At 41.6% G+C, this 22,627-nt stretch overlaps 1 protein-coding gene across 8 annotated transcripts in view; it reads right to left on the bottom strand.

Moving 5' to 3' along the window:
* Positions 1 to 569: 569 nt before the first annotated feature.
* PALLD (palladin, cytoskeletal associated protein) overlaps positions 570 to 22,627 on the bottom strand; it is an 847,172-nt gene continuing 825,114 nt past the window's right edge. For all 8 annotated transcript variants that reach the window (XM_069244048.1, XM_069244031.1, XM_069244040.1 and 5 more), the window contains 3 exons: positions 9,412 to 9,577; positions 7,091 to 7,224; positions 570 to 2,643 (listed from right to left, as the gene is read on the bottom strand). In XM_069244048.1, coding sequence (XP_069100149.1) covers positions 2,477 to 2,643; positions 7,091 to 7,224; positions 9,412 to 9,577 — 467 coding nt within the window. In that variant the 3' untranslated portion in view covers positions 570 to 2,476. The remainder of the gene's footprint in view (positions 2,644 to 7,090; positions 7,225 to 9,411; positions 9,578 to 22,627) is intronic.

Raw genomic sequence — 22,627 nt, 5'->3', positions numbered from 1 at the left:
AATCAAATGACACCTTAATGACCACCTCAGCAACCACCAGCTCCTCAATGCCATACAGTTTGGGCCCAACCACAGTATAGAACCAACACTCATCACCACCACAGATTGACACCTGCATGATCCTAAACAGAGGAGGCACAGCAGTCCTCATTCTCCTGGACCTCTCTGCAGTATTTGACAGTCTTACACCCTATCCTCATCAGGAGCCTGCATGAGAGTGACATCCAAGGACCCGCTCTCCACTAGATCTGTGCCTTCTTAACAGATAGAACACAAGTTGTCAGCCTGGCACATTTCTCCTCCGAAGCCCACAAACTTATCTGCGGAGATCCTCAAGGTTAATCGCATACATAGAACCAAATTAGGAGAACTAGTGTTCTCTTACCTTTCTCCTAAAGCATGGAACGGCCTCCTCTCTTCTTGTATTCTGCAAGAAGCTGAAGACCTAGCTTTTCAATTAACCAACCTGCCGTACGCGGGACTTGGCACACACCTGCCTAGAGCCAGGTACCCTTGCGAGTGAACTTATCTATGTTTTGTTGCAAAGCAGCATCCACTAGGACACATCATAATTTTATCAGTTTTACATTTTATTGATAGATTGTTAAACCCTCATGGTATCAGCACAACAATCCAAAGATGAATACGACAGTACTTTTTTTTATAAATACAAATAAAAGGCAGCAAAATAATAGAAGAGAAGGTAAACAAACACAACATTATCCAGGCACATTCAAGCGTTATTTTGCAAATAGTATGACATACATTTGTCTAACGTATGGGCAGAATATTTTTGTTTGACAGGCATATGAAAGTCATACAAGCATTAATTGTAGCAGTGGCCGAAACCAGCACCAAAGTATAAAGAACAGAGCTATTTTAATGTGTTGCAAGCAAAACATTTAGTAAAAACCTGGATTTGTGTAATTACAAAAAGCTCTGAAGCAAGTAATGCAAGATATATCATGTGGTACACAATAAAAAAAACTATGAGTACTTAGTACAACTAAGCTGAACTAAAACATTTCAACGCTTATAAATAGTGAGTGATAATGTTGTTGATGTGCTTCATATAAGGGAATAGTGTTTCCCTCTTACTGCAAAGTACCATGATTTTCATGTCTATAAAAGTGTCTACGCTTTTTGTCATACTAGAAACTTTAAGAGTCGCAGTGCCCGACTCAGTTTCACAGGACAGCTGGTGAGTGGTCTAAATTGACCTGTAGCCTACTTCAGCTCGCGACTTCCCAGGTTAGGGGCCCCTGGCACGTGCGCTGTCATACAGCAATGGTAAGGGACCACAAATAAACCCCTCACCGCGTGCACGTGCTGTTAAAAATAAAAATAAAAATTAAGTGTATCTCACACATTCAACCACCATTTCCACTTCCCTCAAACACCTACCCAAACTACATCCTATGGCGTATATTCATCACAGATCTTGCGGGTTTCATCCTCTGTCAACTTGCTTTCGTTTGTTTTCTCACATCCGCCCACATATTAGAAAATAGGCTATATAACAAGTGATTTATGCACATTTACCACTAGCTGGTGCCATCTGCTCGTGGAACCTCTGATGAGCTGGCAGTGACGTAGAGCATGGTTCCTGACATTGCGCTCACTTGTAGTTACCCCTTTGCAGATAATCCACCACAAGATGCTCACCAGTCCTTGCATGAGCATCTCCTCTACTACCTCATTTTACCAGGTTCGTTGAAGCATTCTCAGTCTAACCAAACAGCAATACACTTGTGAACGAACCACCACCAGTTTGTAGAGACAAAAACACAGACAAGAGTCACCCAATGAGGCACTGTTCCTGCTACATTGATTGGCAATTTGCTTGTAAGAAGTAAGGCAGTTGGGTCCTTTTTACATTCTGAGGCAATAACTCATGGGAGGCAAGGCACTTCTGTTGCCCACACTTCATTACCTCTCCCTTGTATATATATATAACAATATATATTGCACTTGCGGTTGTTAGAACGCCCTGATGGGTTCGTAAACGGATGAATCATGTGTCCAAATGTCCAAAGTAGTCCCGTAGTACTGTCAAGCAAAGCAGCTCGTTCAAGGCCCTTGATGATGCGCACTTGGTTCTATCTGAGTAAGAGTTGTAATTTTGACACTAGAGACAAGAACCTGTAACATATTCGAAAACATCTCCAAAGCAATTTATTGGTGAATGTGATACGCTGTGCAACGTGTATATTGCTGTTCATACCAGATGTTTTAGGCAGACAGAACATCATACTCATGCTCTCTGCATGAACCAACCAAACAAACCTGCCAAAATATAACCCCTTAAGGTCAAATTTCCTATAAATAGTGGATAATATTTGTTTTGATGTTCTGTATTTTATTAGCTGAAGGCGTGTCTGCCTATTTGCAGAATAGTGGCAGACAGATTGTCTCTCGAGGCATTGGCTTTCAGTGTAATCCTCTATGGCAGAAAAAGACGCGTCCAACTGTGGCTCTACAGGTCATCACTCTCTACCAGGCCAGACTGCAGGTGGACTGGGTTGGCATCAGGTTGGAATGCTGCCTTGATATCGAGCCCTTGGTCTGAAAGTGCTGCATAGCGGCTGGTGGAGGGTCGCACCTTTTTCGGTTTGGTGATATGTGGTTGATGCTGCCACTGGGCTGTTGGCAAATGAAAAAAAAGCAAAGGTGTTAGGGAGTAAAACTGAACCAACAGCTACATTTGGTTGTGCCACTGAAACCAGACATTTCCTGTCCCTGAAGGTACCACAAACATATAAATACTGATAGCGCTGCTGCACATATAGCACCACTATTATCTTAAGAGGGTGTTCCACATTGTGCTTTGGAGCATGACCTCATCCATATGAGAAAACATGTTGCCTCTGTGCCCGTACCGTATGATGGATATGGACACAGGCACAAAGGTTGTAATGAGGCACTCAGATTGTGCGCCACAAAAGATGGCACATAGTGAGTGCACCTCCATCCACTCACTGCACCCACCCTACAGGGGATCTCTGCCCCACCCCCTTCGAAGTGCAAGCAGGTGATGCCTACACAGTTAAAGCCAGAACGGCTGCTTCAAGCAGATGCCCCGTCTTTTGCTCATGCACTGCACCCAGGACAGGCATGAGTTTGTGGCTGCCCTGGAGGCAGTTCATTGATGGTAATATGGTGCGCTCCCTGGTCTGCAACAGGCACACCTTGTTAAAAGTGCGCCACGGGGCAGTGGAACTTTACCGTAATATGGCCCCTAGTAACTGCAATTTTTCTCTAGGCCTCCCTTTAAGGAAAGTTCCTCTTTTTAGGTATGGCTTTTGTGACAGCTTTAGCTATTTTGTCAGATTTTTAGTTTCTAAGAAATCATATCTAATATAAATGCATATAAGGGCTTTTGGTCAGTGGTCTCCATCCACTTGTCTATTAAATTGTCATTCATACTGCAAACAGCATGAGGCAATTAGTCAGCACACTGGCTCCCCTCTGTGTAAAGCATTTTCCTTGTGCACAATGTAGTAATCTGCACAGATAATTGTGCACTTCATTGCCAGGACACGTGCAACGATGTTTCATTCCATTAAATAATTATGCTTTTTATGTATTTGTTTTTTTTGTTTGGTTAGGGCCCAGTTTCTCCCTGCCTCTGGCACTGGGCCCATTGCTTATCCTGAAGTGTACAGTATCCCATGCATACTTTATCAGTATTTTACAGTTCTAAAGTGGGCATTGGTCTTTTTGTAATAGAAAAGTAATGTTAAAGTATACTAAAAAATATTCTAGGATTTCAGAGTGGCCACCAATGCATGTAGATCCAAGAGTCGGCACTTTTAAATGTTTTTTGATACACTACATGGCAAAAATCATTCCGAGATGGCCACCCATAAGTGCGTCCGCATGTGAGGGTGCTTGTAGAGGTGCCATCTTGTAATAGGTTTTGTTATAATATTTGGCAAAAATACCAAGAGATAACTGCCTCTACATTGGCATGTGTGAGCAAGCATGGGGGGAGAGAGGGTGTTCCAAGGCGGGATTGTCCTGGAAGTTTATGCACACCCACAGAGGTACTGTTTGTACAACAAACAATTTTCTGAGCTCTTCCATTTCAAGAAATGTTTGGAGATTTACTACTGTCAAAGAAAGGATAAAACCCAAGGTGAGATGTGAACTTCGCCCAAAAACTGGTTGGGTCTGGGGTAAGGGGTTTCTTCACAGGGAAAGTGTTTCCCTGTGGCGAAACAAAGTTAGCTAGTATGTGTTTTGTTTTCACTTGTGAAAATATACATTTGCCTATCAGTATTAAATTGGAAAGTTGAACTTGGGCAAGTTTCTGTGGCTGACATGAAAACGTATAGTGAATAGAAAACAGGCGGAAATCTGCACCCATGCAAGGTCAGATATCTATGGTAGCATATGTCCACCTAGTTCTAAGAAGAGGGTCCCAATATGTTTTAGGATAGTGCATCATTTTATACTTGTCTTAGCTGTTTTGCGTTATGGGAAACTCTGCAAGTGCAATGCTTTGACTGTATTTCTGAATTATTATTCTGCGATCTACCTTTGATGCCCAGAATCTGCAAAATCCCATGTAAGCTAACCGCTTTTAAACACAAAGTCGTAAAATGAACATACAAATGCTCGTGTTAATTTGAACAAAACATTACAAATGTGAAATCAGAAATTTTATTTTCATCCACAGAAAGATATCGTGTTTGTAAAAAAGCTCAGAATGAATCCAGCGTTACAGAATGCACCTGCTAATATAACTGACTACATACGTGGGGAAATATGCTCTTGTGTACTGTCAATTTGGAACAAGAAAAGGCAGTCGGATCACAAAAATAAATTTAGTCTGACCACAGAAAGTACCTAATATCTGCGCAAAAAGATAATGCTTAGCAACACTGTTCAATAATCGTGTTCAATAGCTTTCAGTTTAAAACTAACAATAACGTAAAACTTTCTAAAAAATAGTAATTTCCATTTAAAGAGGCAGTGTTAAAGTCAATAGGTGAGGGCTTGGCAAGCTGGCATGCAAGTCACATTTTTATTAAATTACTGCATACAAAAAAAGGGGACAAAAGAAACCATGCTGCAACCTAAACGTGGCAGCCATATGCTTGCCATATTTTTTAATTTAAAAAATACACATGGCATCTAATTTTAATAGGACAGTGTGGGTGTGCCCTAGCAGGCAGGTGGGTATACAAACATTTTTGTTAGTTTTAATTGACATCACAGTGAAATATTATCCTTGTTAGTGCAAAGAAACAATACTAATAGCTTTGCATTACGGTGACCTGTAAACATAGTTTTGGCCCTTCAACCCCTAGCTCTGAGTGCAATACTTTTTAGGTGGAAGTGAACATGTGATCAGGAAAAATGCCACCACTCACAATCCAGGCGAGTTAGCGGCTGAAGTGGACTGACCAACTGCTCTTTGTTGTGGTAGGAAGAAGCAAAATGTGAATAGCAGCTGAATAGACCAGCTGATAGAGGGCTAATCCAAACATGATAAAACCAGTATTTCCATAGCGATCCATGACATATGAAAAATATTTCACAGTTTTTGGATCATCATCTTAATGACAAGACACAGGACCTCACCATTGTTCAAGCTACAAGAACTAAGTGACCTAGGGCACCACAATATGCTGTGATGTTTTCTTAATTAGGCAGCAATAAATGCAAATTATGGGGCACATTCACAGACAGTATAATTTTAATCCATTTTGGCTAAAGCAGCATTTTTTGCAAAACATGCATGTTATGTGACATATTATCTAGCAAATGCTGCACATGCATAATTATATGGTAAATGCTACAGATCACTGGTCTCACCGCAATCCATGCTTTTTCTTTTATAAACAGTGTATTCATGAATGTAAACAAAGCCTAAACATTATAATTCCAATCCATTGTTAGCTGCTAACTATCCCAAAATAAATATGTAATATAAAAAATAATAATGGGTACTATGTGTAATATGGCCCTGTCTTGCTATCTCAGTATGCGTGTATTTTTTTTATTTATGATTTGTTTTAATGAGGTCAGACTGGCAATGTAACTACAGCTTTTTCAAGGCTGTATCTAAAAAAATCAGTCTTGCGCCAAAAAACACCAATCCTAACATACTAAATTGTCAAATTCTACATACCTCCTCAGAAAAAATATATATTTCTGTTCATAATAAATGCTGTACACCGAGAGTTAAAGTTTATATAAGGCTAGCTCATACAATATTTTAAGCAATGCCCAAATGATTGTAGGTGCCAAAGCCTGTTAAACTGCCATAGAGTATGTGAATGTAGCCCAAGAAATCTGTCTCAGTTGTCAGAATGTTTTACATAGCCTCTCTTACAATGCTACATGGTTCATCCCGCAGGCCCCTTATCCTATCCTCAATGTGTGAAATGTTGTTTGTTCCATATCTCAACCTTCACCCAAAGATTAATATTTGGTCTTCCCAGCTCCACCTCCAAAGATGATTAAGTACTTGTTTCTAGGGACTTTCCCATCTGTTCTTACTAAAACCCATTTTCCTGTTTTCTCGTCCAAACCCTCAACAGACCCACACCTTTCCAGTTGGAGAAACAGCTTTTTTTCATATGAAGTGCCTATTTTCTTCAGCATCTCCCTCCCCAAAGCATCATTCTTCAGTTGTGTTTGATGGCCTCTTGCGTTATAGTGCATGTGCACCCGGAGGATTTGTCTACATGAGGGGTACCCAACTGGTGAGGGGAGTAGACGACAAGGGCTGTAGTCGGGCCAGGTTCTTGAGATATTTATGTGAGGTAAGGATACACACAATGAATCTAGATGACAATCATTGACACCACTGCTGTAAGTACATTTAAAAAAATAATTGCGTGGTACCTACCAGGGACACCCATACATTTAAGTATTTGCATACAATGCGCATCCACTACATCGTATAGTCGTGTGCGCTTTCTTTTTCATAATGGAACACATTGAGCAAGTTGTGTTTTCTATACAATGTCAGAAAATGCATCTGAAGACATCGGTATATCATGGTCATATATGTTGTCTGAGGAGTGGCTTGTACTTTTAAAATGCTAAAATACAACATTTTATAAATACAACTTACTATACACATCCAGTCTGGCGGTGCAGGACACGATCCCTGCCTCGTTCTTTGCAGACACTGTATACCAGCCGGCATCTTCCTTAGTGGAGCCCTGAATTAGTAGGCAGATGTAGCCATAGTTATCCTGGTGCATGCTGTGGAGAAAGATCATCAGAGGTGAAGCGCAATACAATGAGTTTCTCCCTCACCGTCTGAGTCTTTCTCTCTCTGTCTCCTGTGGTGACACAGACACTTCGCTGAACACCATATTTGGAAGTAGGATATCTGGGTAAGTGTTTCCTCCTCTCTGTGTGGATGAAATCGATCTTGTGAGTTGTGTTTTTTCCAACAGTTGTTTGTGTCAGCCATGAGTATGGGATGTTCAAATCTGTAGCACAGATTCTTTTACAGAAATCCCAGATTTTGAAGATTTGAAAACTCACAAAAATACAAATGGCCAACAGAAGCAAGGTGATCGACGTGGTATAAATTGTAGAATTAGGACAAGGAGGCAGGGAAGTGTGTCAGGGGGGCAGAGATCTTGACAAGCAGGTGACTCGGCAGCAAAAGAGAGATACGTAGTAGGGAGTCAAAGATCTTCTCAAGGAAGGGGGCATACATATTTCACATAGTTTGCTGTCTAAATATTCTGCAAGGCTGAAAATGAATAAATAGTTTTAAACAATGTTCATGGTTGCCTTGAAAAAGAGGAATACTAATGTAGATTTTCACTGTTGCTTCCACAATTATTTATTTTTAAACATTTTCTTATATTAATTTGCAAAACATTTCAGCTGATTTGTTTCTACAGATAATTTATGGTTATGTGCACGGAATGTGCATGTATAAACCCAGTGCAATTTTGTCAGCGTGTGGCTTGTTTGTTTATTTACAATTGATTTACACCTTGGTGAAATAATTGGGAATAAAACACTACTACTGATTCCAGTCCGGCTGTGAAGGCAATTACCTTTACTGTCGAACTAACACAGAGGAGTGTAATTTTCCCTTAACTCCAGAGAGTTAGAGCTAAATGGGAAATGATACATTTTGTGGCCACTTTAGCACAAACTCGTGGGTCTAACTAGGCTATGTCTGTTTGGGAATTGACTAGGCATTTGACGTAACGAATGTAGACCTTTCACTTAGGTAAGCCAGTTCATACACAACAAATACGTTGTCAATTAAGAAGATGTCTGCAGGTTGATCCATGCCTAAAACAGTAGGGACAGGGTGCCACTTTGGTCCAGATTCCACTAAGGGAAACGTGGTAAAGGCAGAAGATGTATGTGCATTAAAAGAAAACTGTGACCTTGTGTTAAGGGCCTTACTTATTAGATGCCAGGAAACCTTAAACCTTGTAACACATATTTGGGAAGATGGAGGGAAGAATCAAGCTAAATTCACTGAAACATACAAACACACACAGCTTTCCACTCTGCTTCACCCCTCCTACCTTTTACAGACTAAGTTCACATTATTATGCTTTCCCAATGAAAGGATCATTCTCTGAACCTTTATACACAACACTTCCCATATCTGGGTGCAAAGGCCTACAGAGCATAACTTTTATTTCTACAGAAAGTGCCAGGTAAGATGCTTAGCTTATCGACCAATCAGGTGCCTCACAATCCACAACCAAATGAGTCTGAGGCAGCTTGATCTTCTGTGCAGGCAATATGTAGTCTACCAGTGTGATGGGCCATTTCTTGTGTGAGAGTAATTGCACTGAGGTGTGGTTGGTAGTGAGATGCAAGCATGCCGAGCCTTCTGAGGAAAAATTGCTTCCAAAGACTGGTATTGGCTATTGAGTAAGCTGTACCTTGTAATACTGACGTGTGCATCAGGGCTTTTATTGTGATAGGGACTCTATGGTCTTGAATCTCTGCGGGACAACAAAAATATTGAGGGACAGAATATGGAAAGGTGTACATATAGGGAGGTAACAATTTACTATACTTAACTCCACATCTACATACCAAGAAGATGTATATCACCATCTCGAGTTAGGTATAGAAAATATATTGAGACGTACCTTTAATATTTAGTCCCTCTATATTGTTGTAACAATGCTCTGTCCGTCGAGATTTGGGATTCGATATTACCAGCCTACACCAGGACTTTATATCAATCATATTGCATTTTTTAAAGTCATTATGTCACATTTGTGCTTCATGCGCAATCCACTCATACTAACACAAAGAAGTTGTATTCCAGCGTCAATAATGGAAGACTAAGCAATATCTAAAGATCAGAACCAGGCTACAATTTTTTTATTGCTACGTTTACTAAATACATAGCATGAATCAAACATTACTGACTCCAGGTGTTTTTTGACTGACCTCACTCTGTCGGTGTTGTAAGTGAGGGACTCATTCTCCTTCTTCCAGAATATCTGAGGTGGTGGCGTCCCGGAGACCCGGCACTCAAGTCGCACTGGGTAGCCTTCGGCCACGCCGGTGTTTTGTAACTTCTCCACAAATACGGGTGGCTTGTGTGCATCTTTTGCTGCGCAAAACAGAAAAATATTACAGACAGTTATGAGGCGTTCCTCTTTTTACAGACACATCTCCATCTTCAAGGCATATGGTTGCTGTGGCAACAAGAGCGAGCACCACACTTCTGTAACTGTACATTACACCAAGGCAATGCGGCCTTCTTCACAATTCAAAAGACAAAACGTATGTAGATTGGAACAAGTGATATCTGTCAGAGCAAACTATATACAAACACAACTGGACAGTGAGTACACCTAATAAACAGGGGAACTACATGACGCTCTTTCAATAAAAGGCTCAATTGACATCAATCATTCTTCCTAGCCGGTAACAACAGTCTTTGCACCCAAGAAGTGAGCATTATGGTTGGTTCATATCTATACAGTTAAAACTCAACCTTTCTTCCTTCGAGCTAGATTAAATAATTACAATTCAGATGGCTGCAAACAAAAAGGATTTTTAGTGACTGGAGACAACAGTGTAGTGTGCTCTATATAAATAACCAATGTTTTTCTCCAGTGTTGTGGCACACCAACTTTCATACTAGTGCTAATTCTGGTACATGCAACTCTGTTCATCCAAACCACAGAGGCTCAGCTTTACAAATAGTTGATGAGTGGAAAATAGGGGTAAGTGGGTGGGAAGATGGATGGATGAACATGCTGATTAAGTAAGTGGGTGGATAAATGGATGGGTGTGTTTTAAATTATGGCTAAACACAAGCCTTGTATCCTGATAGCTAAAAGTTACATTTGAAGCTTGTGTTTATGTAACACATTTGTAAACATCTTTATATACTGCTATAATATTAATAATTTGCTTTTTTGTAGTGCTTTATACCACACATCTGATGTTGCTAAGCGCTTCAAATGAGAAGAGTTACTCTCACGTAGTTTAACAGTACTCAATACATCACAGGTCTCTTTGTAAGAGAGAGAACATTCCCACCTTCTTTAGAGAGATAAACGCAGATCCTGCAGAATGGATTTGGTAACTAGAATAGTGAGCCACGGGGCACGAATGCAAGAGTTGTCTTTGGTGGTCGCATGGAGTGCCAGCTGCCAGTGGAAAGACAGTGATAACAGAGTGCCCCGCAGACATGCCCACAGGATGGGGGTGCAGGGGAGTTCTCATTCCTAATTACCAAATAATTATAGACATTATGGACCAGGCTTTGTCACACGATTGTAGATCTCAACACTGAGGAAGTGGAAGCAGAGATCTTGTGGCTGTTTCCAAATAATTTAGACATAAAACTACAAGATTTTGTCACACTGTTGTAGATCGGAAGCTGCTATAACGATAGAGTTGGGAAACAGGGATTTGGGCTTTGCAGTTAGGTTAAAAAGGCACCATGTGGTAAGGCTGCTGAACGTATAAAAGTATGTGGAACATTCTGATTCAATTGGGACACAGAAAGCTTCCGCTTTCAGGATGACATCCTGGAAACAGCAGGTGTCTCGCCCCTGCCACACTCCTAGGAGCTAAGCGCTCCGAGCCGTGCTTTCTATCCAGGGTTCTGTGTGCTCGATAAGTGGCAGCCACAGGTCCTGCCCCGGCGGCCCTAGAAATGTTGGTAAAGGAGAGCTGCCAGCCCAGAGAAGTTGGGGGAGACAACCTAATAAGGTCAGGGGTCGTGAGGAAACAGGGACAAGACTGGGGTGCAGTGGAGTCAAGTAAAGTTAGAGAGGCACAAAGGTACCGACACAAAGAACGTGCACAGTGCCCCATGTAACAGGATGCTGGACCCAAAGCAGGAGCCATTTAAAGTGCATCTTAGTATCAAAGGCGAATTATACAGCCAGCAGATCAAAATGATTTCCCTGTAAGCACTCTTAAAATTTTGGCAGATGAGGGGAGTGAGTTTTAAGGACCTAAGGTTTTCACCCAGGATCACACTACTTGAAACAGTACAAGAGTTAAGATTGAAATTTAAGACTCCTGGGGGCATATTTTCAAGGAATTGGCATAGGACAGAACTGCAAGTCTTTTTGCTGCGCTCACCTATGCCAACTCGAAAGAGTAGAAATGCACCTTATTTGCATGACGCAATGCATTTCTGTCCTTTGCCCCTGCGCTGGTGCACAATTTACTGCCTATCGCCAACGCAGGCACACTCGCATTATGAAGCAAGGGTTTCTGCGTTGTTGGCAGGATTGTTTTTGTGCAGGAAGGGGAACCTTCCTGCACAAAAACAATCCAGAGAGGTGTTTTCATCTTTCTATGAGTGATGCAGAATGCAGGACAAATGGAAAGAGGAAAAGACAGGGAGAAATTAAAATATTTTACCTCGTTATGCCTGCGCTGGGGAGGAGTACAGTTTTGAGGCATTCCCAGGTTTACAGATCCTTGTAAATCTGGGAATGCTTCAAAACCCATAGGTGTTGCTTTAAACATCCACTGCAGCGCTAATGGAATAACTCCCTGACCGCATTGTGCCACATTGCCTTACACCATATCTACGAGGGCATGAAATCCCAAGTGAAGTGGCTTTGCCTGGCATCGTAGATATGGGTCTCCACTCTGCACCGCTGAAGCATCATAAAAAGTGGTGCACCAGCGGCGCAAGGGGCTTGAAAATATGACCCTCGGTTTCAAAATATGTAACTTGGTTGCTAAACTACGTGCATCTCCTCCTAAGGAGCCCCAAGGAAATTTCACAGGAATAACTATTTTGGACCCACAGCCTTTAACACGCTATGCCTCAATTAAAAACATTTTCCAAATTCAGCGATTGCAGAAATGGTTAACTTGCAATTTTTCATTAGCAAAAGCTCACTGCTGTAAAACATTTTGCGATTCCAGAATGCTGAAATCAGTTTCTGCTACATTTTTAAACATTTCTATATTTGAGCAGCAAATATTTCTACTATATAACTGGGTAGTAAGGGATTCTTGATTAACTTCTGTGCGCCGGAAAAGAGACTGATGAAAGGCAGCAGGCAATGTTTTTAGGCCTATGATTCTCTTCACTTGGTTTTAAAAACATTGGCCCATATTTACAGGAAAATGGTGCATCGTAGATGATGCGCCACTTTTCTTGCGCTCCTCCCACCAGCACCTAACGACACCATTGCTGCGCCGTATTTAAGATATGGTGCACCATGGCAGTCGTTAGCACAATAGCATCAACATTTTTAACGCTATTGTGGCTCTTTGGACGCTAGTGCAGCAAAGTGCAGGGAGACCCATTGACTACAATGGGTGCGTCATTTTAACGCCTGCTCTAAGCAGGTGTTAAAAATGACAGAAAAAATGACACAGTGAAATCTTGTAAATTTAACTGCACTATTTTTTTGGGCCTCCCAGCGCCGGAACGCCCCTCGTGCATACATTATATGTGCAATGCAAGCATTGCACCACTTTGTAAATCTGGCGTGACAGAAAAGCCATCTTAGTGCCACCTTGGCATAAAAAAATGACACTACGGTGGCACTAAGGTGGCGCAAGGAGATTGTAAATATTCCCCATTGTTTTTTTTCTGGTGAATATAATCACCATTCTACCATTTATTTTGTCTGCATTCTTGTCAGAGACCTCTTTTCACATTCAAAACGAACTGCTCTTTCAAAAAGAGAACATCTGGAAAGAAAAGATGAAAAATGCCATATCTATATTGGTCTAACCATTAAGTTAAACTGCATGTGATATTTCTATAGCGGGAACCTAGTGAAAAGGCAGGGGAGCGCTGTACAGCCTCAAATGATGCATGTTCTAGTACCGTAGACATCCTAAGGAGACACCACTAATCACTGTAGATGCCAGAGAGCTGGATCCACCTACAATATTCATGATAAAAACTAACTAGGTTACATGAATTATATACAAATTTATCTTACATCAATATCTTGAAATTCTGGCATTAATTGACCCCCCTGAATGTACTTGAAGCACCTCTGAATACATTCCTAGAAACCGAACTGCAGTCTCTGCCTTTCACCTTCCTCCCCCTTTATTTCTGTGTTCTGAGGAGCTCTTGTGTCATCCATGAGCCTCAATGTAGCCTCCTCCACAATGGATCTGCTGATGAGGGCACGTTACATTATGTGCCTTCTGCAGTAAACAGCTCAGCCTGTGTGGCAGCAGAAATGTATCCTGGATCGATAAGAGATTAAAGGAATGCTGAAAGACCTGCGATACTTCATTTAGTATGGGCTTAAGGCTCTACGAGTCCATGGAAAGGAAGGGGCAGATTTAAGAGCCACTTGTGCCGCTGTTGTGTCACTTTTTGTGACTTAACGGTGGCGCAGGCCTCCAAATCATAACTCTGAGGCCATGCAAATCCACTTTGCATGGCTTTAAATGGCCTCATAGATATAAAGTACGTGAGTGCAGCGCAAATCGTTGCATTGCCTTACTTTGCGTTAGGGAAGCTTTCCATCAGTTTTGCAGTGGGTGTTCCTATGCGCCACCCATGGATTTTGAGGGATCCACAGATTTACAAGAACTTGTAACCCTAGGCATGCGGCAAAACCTTACACCTCCCCTGGGGAGACGCAACAAGGATAATTATTTTTATTTCTCCTCATTTTTCATCATTTCGTCCTGCACAAAACAATCCTACAGCCTAATTTTCATTTTGTGTTATCTGAAAACATACAGAACTTGCCCATATTTTCAGGACTGTTCCACTTTGTACAATGAGCCAGCCCGAGTCATATGATGTTAAACATCAGGTTTGTCAACTGTCCATAAGTGATCCTATACGGGACAACATTTGTCTATAATATTTATGTTGCTTCTTGACAGGTTGCTTGTTGGCAGCCAATCACGTGGCTTTTGAACTGCAGCAGGCATTTTTATTGATTTTGGCAGCACTCAAGTGTGAATGTCAAACATGTTGCCTTTGCCAGTGCTTGTACAAGATCTTGAGGCTACCACCTGAGAGTGAGTCTAGGCTACAAAAGAGGAAAACGTCTCCATGGATTGTTTCTGTGCAGAAAGGTGCCCCTTCCTGCACAAAAAAAATCCTGCAGGTGCCTGCGTTGGCACTAAGCAGCCAATTCGGCACCACTGGAGGGGAACAGGACAGGAATGGACCATATTTCATACAAATGGTGCATTCCTGCCCTTTCCCTCTGGGGCAGGGCAGTGCAGCAAGGTAACTTGCGTAAATATGCCCTTGAGTTTTTACAGTCACTGCCTAGAAATTGCTTCCATCACAGCCTCCTCCTTAAGCACCATTTCAAAGCATTTGGAAAAACTGTGACCTATTCTATCAAAATAAAAATGGGCAAATACACATTACAATGTATGCTTATCATAGGGCTTCACATAACAACACCACCTGAAACAAAGCTATGATGAGCAAAGTCGAGGAAACAAAGCACTTGGGCCCAGACTTTAAAAAAGTGGCGCTTCATGTAATGAAACGCCACTTTTCTTGCGGCCCATTCTGCCCCCCTAATGCTACCATGTGTGCACCGCACTCAACATATGGCGCAGGTTAGGGGCAATAGCCTCATAATTTTTAATGTTGTTGTACTGAACAGGATTAGCGCCATACATTTTGGCGCCTATACTACAAAGTACTTAGAGGCCCATAATGGTGTGCCTTCTTTTAACACCTGCTCTGTGCAGGCGTTAAAAATGCCACAAAAAACGCGCAGTGGAATTCCACTACACCAGTTTTGTGGACCCACACTTTATAGTTACTGGAACCCAGGGACCCCCACTGAATCATTACTGAAATCTAGGGTACCCCCACAGAGTCAATCTTTTAAGCCAGGGACCCCGGCCTAAACATTGTTGATGATTTGCACTGCAAGACAATACACACAAAAATACAGAAACAAACACATACACACATGATAACACAGTTTATTTAATTTGCAAACAAATATAGATAAAAAGAATAATTTTAATAGGTTGGAGCTTTTCTAAATTAAATTGAAGCCACACATCGCCTATACTGTACTCTGTTTGATGAACCTGCACTGCTCCCACAAATCAGTCTAAGGATACTAATATTATTTTTAACCTCCAATTTCAAATTGCTTGACATTTACAGCATGTTTTAAAATTGTAAATTGTACGTTTAGCCACTTTATTCATATAGACATTATTCATCTGTTAATATTATTTGGTTTTCTAAGCAGTCACTGACCCCCTGAAGAGGCTTCACAGACCCAGGGGGTCTCTTGGGAACCACTGTTCTACCAGAAATAGAATAGTGTGCGATTAATAGGCTGCAGTACCCCAGGCACGCCTCTGGGTGTCACTGCAGTACACAAACTGCTTCTGACAGATTTCGCCAATAACACAACTATGACTGTTCAGCATTTTATGTTTTTAATAGGGCAAGTTTTGTTGGGCAACGGCTTGTTTAAACTTGCTGCCCTTAGATTCTGAGGTGGCCATGAGCTTCTATTGAGGTCTCCGAAACAAGTAAAATTAAATTGAATGTACATAGCGCTTACTACAATTGAAAAAAGGCGTGATTCCACAGGAACTACATCACGGGATGCTGCAGCAAACCCACATTCACTGGACGATCACGATCTCAGCATTTCCTCTAAAGAACTGTTGCTGCTCCACTGGTTGCTTTGTTAGAAACTGCATCCTGCAGCTTCTTTTTCTGCCTTGATCATTATTCCCTAATGTGACCCTGAAACAAAAGGCTGGCAAACGTAGTGTTTTGCAAGTTTATGTGTTTTCTTGCATGACACAGAATAGCTGATATTAATATATTTTTATCTAGAATATCATTAAGACGTATGAAATAAAATAATATATAAATGCTGATGCAACATGGGAAACGTGTGTGTGGCTTAGCTGGATAAGCAGGAAACCTAAAGATAGAGGAACGTAATGGGTGACTATTACCGAAAACGACTTAAATTCAGCACGAGCTTGAAAACACACATTGTTGCCCAGGGCTATGGATAGATTTGTCCCTACATCCCGAGTCGTTAGCCAATTGCTCATTGACTGATATCACTTAGCCTGCTGATCAGACACCTATAATCTGCTTTTATTACCACTTTTACAGGCTAGTTGCTAGAACCTGATCGTTTTTTAACAACCAGATTTTTGCACTGTTCATCTTCACTTATCGGAGCAGGTTCCTAACAAAAAGTCAAACTTTTTATTTAGACTACTGACTGGCTATGCTTCATCACCAGACTCCGCATTTATTCGAATAGATTGTAAGTAACTCTGTCCCAAAGCGCTCGGAGGCTGGGGCAACGTGATTCGTAGCACTCTACAAAAACCTAACTAAGCATCACATGAGTAGTGCAGTACAGTGCCTCTGTTGGAGATGCTGATATTCTGCAGAAAGATCTCTATATACACATTTAAGGGACTGCCACGGGCGCAAAGTTCACTCCCCAGTAAACCTGTCTCTTTTGGGGCAGGCGGAACAACATTCACTATGGGAGGAATAAGTCTAAGAATATGAAGCACGCGTCATCCTGCTGTCAAAATACAAAGATGATATTTTGTTTAACTGCCACGAAAACACATAACTCCTACAAGAACGAATCAAATGCATGAACCATAATACTTTTGAAATCAAACTAATTACTAACATACCTAAAACTAAGGTAGAATTCTTGGACCTCACAGTTTATATTTAAGACAAGATGTTAAAGACCACTCTATAAAGAAAGCCCACAGCCACTATCTTCATACTATATGCTACCATATATTACCTTCAAATGGCAGTATCTCAATGGGAGAAATAATGTGCCTGACACAACTACAGTGATAGCAAAGAACGCCCTCAAAAAATCAAAGTATTCTTGTAGGAGTGTAAGACTGACATGCCAGGTAACCAGGGAGATCTTTGTTAAAGATGAAGATGTTTCTCTGTTGGCAGAAGGCCAGTATCTACTTTGTCACTTCATTGATTTGCTGATCAAGTGGCCAATGCTTTACTCGTCGCTGCAGTTCCTTCAGCATTGCTGATGGGAGTACATAGGCTTACCACATCTTTTGTGGCAGTGCAAAAGCTTTATCTCGTCGTTTGTTCTGTCATTTGAGAAGGATGTCTTACCATTACCATGACATTATGCATCACATGTAAAGATATCCCAACACTCTCCCCTCATGGTGCCACAGGCAGTACAACACCACAAGTAATACTCACTCCTTGTCCTCAGAGGATTCATCCTGTGACTCTCCCTCCCGGCCTCAAACCTGGTCAATAACGCCCGAGACCTGCAGGTCATCTGTCACAATGTCATCGCGCCTACATCTGCAAAGCCAGACTTCCTCAGCCACCACCAACTTGCTAACATCTCTGACCCAGCCATCCACCCTAGGACCTGTCTGTCCCATCTATGTGATTGTGACTCTCCTTTTCACTAGTAAAAAGAGCAACTGCAGGAATTTAAATTCCATCTCCCTGCCTTTATGCTTCTTAACATCACCCAATAGGCAGACAATTGGGTCCTGTTCTATGAGGATGCCACACACTGCAAGCAGACGCTGCACCACGGTGTCCCAGACAGTTCCGATTGGTGGGCAGAGCCATGCTAGGTGCATAAAGGAGGCCTACTGTTCCTTGCATTGATGGCATCCTCCCGTCCTTCTGGGGTCTATTCTGTGTAACAATGCAGGGGTGACACACATACAGTGTGACTGAAATGTACTAACTCAAATCGTGCATTACAGGACACTGTTCGGACCAGTGAGCAGGCCCTGCTCCACCTTGCGTCCCTAAAATGTAACCCCAGTTCCTCCTCCCATACATCCCTGACTGGAAAGGGGGTCCTGGGTATATCAGTAAGCATGGCTTTGTATAGATGTGAAACCAAGTGTCGGGATCCCCCCACCTCTAACAGTACCCGGAACAGAAGTGAGGCGGGCAGGCAGCTGGGTACTTAGGCCACAGCTCCCGAACGATGGTAGCTATGCTGGCGTATGTTAGGAACTGCCCATTCCCTATATCAAAAGCCTGTTGGGCCACTTGGAAAGAGATAATATCCTTGCCAGGGTGTAGGTCACCAAGGGTCTCACAGCTGCCTCCTCGCCATGTTGTAACATCTACTGACACTGCAAGAATACAGAAAGCCGATTGGTCCCAGAAAATAAACTCTGGCACAAGGGGCACTTCCCAGCACCACCTTCACAGCACGCTCCCATAATGATGCTGTTACGTTTAATGAGGTACGCGACTGGCGTTCGATCCACATGCCTCGTCCGCCAACAGGGCCTTCTTCCAATTCTCCCCCTCCGACAGCCAGTGGGCCGCATGCTGCAATTGGGAGGCCAGGTAATACAACTCCAGGTTCGGGAACGCAAGCCCACCTTGCAATGTGGGCAAGTATAGGTATTCACAGCCTACCCTGTTCCTACCTCCCACCCACACAAGCATTGTGAGTAGAGAATTACATTTTTTAATGATCGACTGAGGAAGCGGGTCGAGTTCATGCTGCAAAGTCTTTAGGCATTGTGGCAAGAACACCATATTTGCCACAGCAACTCATCCTAATAAATTGGAATACCGTTGATAAATTCTGTAGTTGAGAGTCAATATTTTCACCCAGTCTGGAGCAAATGGGGTTGATTCCAGAGATCTTGGGTGTGGGAATCCACCTTTATGAAGTTTTGGTGGTAAACAGAATGCTGCCATCCGGAGGGATTCAATATAAATATACTTTATTTCTTCTAATGAGTTCTTGTATTGCATTAATGGAATTAGACTCTACTTTTCTGAATCTGTCTCTTAGGGCATCCTTCACCACTGGCCCACTTCCCTATTTCCCTTAAAGGATGAAGTACGGAAAAATAGTGCGGGATCATATGGAAGTCATTTTAGCAGTTTGTGTCCACATATTCAATGCACCTAAAGTTAGCTCTGAAAATATATTCTTTTCATCCAGGTGTTTCTGCTCACACTTCGGCTGTGATCTCTTGCAGTAACACGTTACACATTCTGCAATTGTGAAGTACTTCTATTTATTTTAAAGGACTTTATTTATCAAATGTGATTTCTACAGAAAAATATATGGTTTCATAAAAACACATTAATTGAAGGAACTAACAGATACACTTTAGTCATAGGACGCTTTCTCGTGGACTTAAAGAATATTTAAAAAATACTCCAAATATGTTTTTTAGACTTATATTTTTGTTGGCAGCAATTTCAGGCACATGCTTCTCTTTCTCCTACCTACCAGCCTTCCCCATTATCCAGCTTCCTTATTCACCAATACCCCTCTCTTCACACATGCTTCTGTCAGTTTTTTTTCTTTCTTGCTCCTTGCTTGGATTCCTTTGCTAGCGTACTTAACAAATATGGTAAGAAAGAATGAAGGTCGTGGTGGAATGTGTCTGCAGGCTGTGCATGTTTTGCATGCCATTCGCCAAGCATTAACCGGGCTGCAGAGGCCTGTAAATTCCACTCCAGAAATATAACAATGGAAACCCAGTTGGCCTCTGATGAGAAATGGTGACTGCTTTCGCAATGCTCTCTAATGCAATGCAGAACTGTTACTGTAGGTTTTCGCCGGCTATTTATTGGCTGGTGCATCACTCTGAACAATGTTTGTGTAAACAACATGTTTCGCTACAGACAGTTGGAAACAGCACCGTTTTCTAGTAATTTAGCCACTTCTTGGTTTTAAACATCAGTGGTGTTTTAGAGAAACAGGGGTCTTACCTGGCCCCCATACCAAAGCACAATCCGAGCCATCAAAACATTGGCACCTAAATCACACAGATAGTGTCATTGAAAAATATGATAAAGATGGTCAAATACACATTGTGTTTCAATTTAGTGTTTTCAGATACAGCATTCATGGACCCTACCAGGATCTGACGACGCTGGCCTTCGTGAAGACTGAGACCGGCTAGTCTTTCATGTGCATTATGTGTATGGCTGTTATTGTATACAGAACATTATTATATTCTATTAGACCATACATGATAGAGGGTTTTGTGTAGTGCACTTCATGCACTGAATTACTATTAGGTGCTTTCAGATTTGATGATGAAGAAAAAGGAGGTTCTTTGAAGCCAGGTATGTGGTGGGATCAGTAGTCAAAGTGGATTAAAAAAACAGTATGGGAACTGTGATGCTGCGCACAATGGGGTAGGGGTGAGTGAGCAAGGGGGGCGATTAAACATTATATATATATTCTGTAACTCTTTAAGGTTTGTCACATTCAGGTAACTGCATACAAAATAACACACAGCTTAAGTGACAATTAAATGAAGGTTATGTTAATTTGTGGGAAGTGCCCTATCGTACATTATGAAATGCCTATTAGTGAATGCACTGCACCAGACAGCCACAGAATTGAATCCTGATTGGTTCAGTGGAGAATAGTGACTTCTGACAAGGTCCAAGTCAGAGACAGAAAGCACCGTGAAGATGTAAGTTATTATTTTAAACTTGCATTACACACAGTTTAAGATAAGCTGCTACAAAAAGCGCAAAAATGTTGAAGATAAAAAAGTGCTTACAAAATATAGATTTTAGTAACACTTGTACTGTACAGAGTGCATTTTTAGTAACTGTCTTTTAAAAGCACACACTTCACAGCTTAACTTGTAACTTACTTACAATACTTCTCTATAAGAATACATGCGTGTCATCAGGAAGCAATTATTTTTTTAACTGTCCTTTAAAATCACATACTTCACAGCTCAAATGGTAACTCCGTTGCAACACCACTCAAAAAGAATAAGTCTGTGTCATCAGGAAGCTTCAAGTGATGCCATCAATTAAAGCCAACAATGCTTCCAAGCACCCTTTACATTTGCAGATTGACCAGTTGCACACTTACGTTTCTTTCAGGCAGGCAGGCGCCTGGCAAGAAGGCTTGTTTAGCTGTCTGACCCTCCCGTGGAGTCACAGCACAGGAGACTCCTTGCCTTACACTTCACTGAAGCATGTCAACAAATGTCGGAATTGACTGTCCCAGTATGGTTGCCTTTTGAGAAAAAACAGGGGAACTTTTTTTTTCTAAAATTAAAAAAGTATGGGCATGTCGTGCTTCTGAGCACTCCCCTACGTCGACTACTGGCTACGATCACAAAAGGAAGTCAAGTGGTCAAGCTAGGATTTGAATCCTGGTTACATATTTATGCATTTAACAGCAAAGGACAAAGATTTGTGTTTAATTCTTCCAGGAGCTAAATTAGTTGACAGTTGTCATAAATACATGTATCACGTGTTAGAATATGAAGCCTTTCTATGAAAAAGTACACATTTAAGTGCAGGCACTCTCTTTTTACATGAATATCACTGGCTTCTCCTGCCATCAGAATGATTTCAGGAAGGAGTCAACACCTCAATGAAGGCACTTAAATAGATTTGCAAAAGGAAGAGGTTTTAGAGATGCCACAAAGTTTGTTCTCTGCTTACAAGACTACAATGGGACATATGAAGTGCAACTTGGCTGCAGATAGACTTTCAAATCATGTTACTCAATAATTCTCAAAAGAGTTAAATCATAGACACACACTTACATGTTTTAAGTATGCACTCAGCTGTACTGCTTTTGTCTTTCAAATCCTTAATAAGAAAATGAAAGGGGTAGTGGCTTGGATGTTAGCCAGGCTCCGCTTTGGCTTTGACTAAAATCAGGCATAAGCCAAATTTTTTGCTGGAGTCAAACTCAAGTCATGCTTTGCCAATGCTTAATCTGTAAAAGAATGAATGCTGATGCCCAAAACTTCGCTCAGAAGCCCACGCCCGGTGCTATTTAATGTTTGTGTACAGAAAGTGGAGTCTTGAATCCAACTCATGCCTCTTTAATCCACTAAGAGACACACCCACCCCTTTATTTCTGCCTTGGAGATTCCTGCTTTCTCCCTCTGTGATGGTTTTTTACATATTGCTCTTTGTCCTTCTTTCCGCTGTGTCTGATTTTCCCTCTCTTGCAATCGATCAGTGTCTGATGAGGAAAAATAAGAGCCAGTCCCCACAAATAGACTCCAATGGCATCTACCAACTCAAATTAAGCACTGCGCTTAGCACCCCAACTAATGCACAGGATTTGTTCACTTATTGCTTTATAGATTAGGCCTGCATGCAATGTGTCCCTCATGTATGCAGCAATGACATTTTCCAGCCACTGGAATATCTTGGAGAAGGGTAGAGCGC

Source organism: Pleurodeles waltl, chromosome 1_2 (genome assembly GCF_031143425.1).
Source record: "Pleurodeles waltl isolate 20211129_DDA chromosome 1_2, aPleWal1.hap1.20221129, whole genome shotgun sequence".
NCBI lineage: Eukaryota > Metazoa > Chordata > Amphibia > Caudata > Salamandridae > Pleurodeles > Pleurodeles waltl.
Note: the sequence above shows the minus strand (reverse complement) of the source record. Positions and strands in the feature narration are given on the sequence as shown.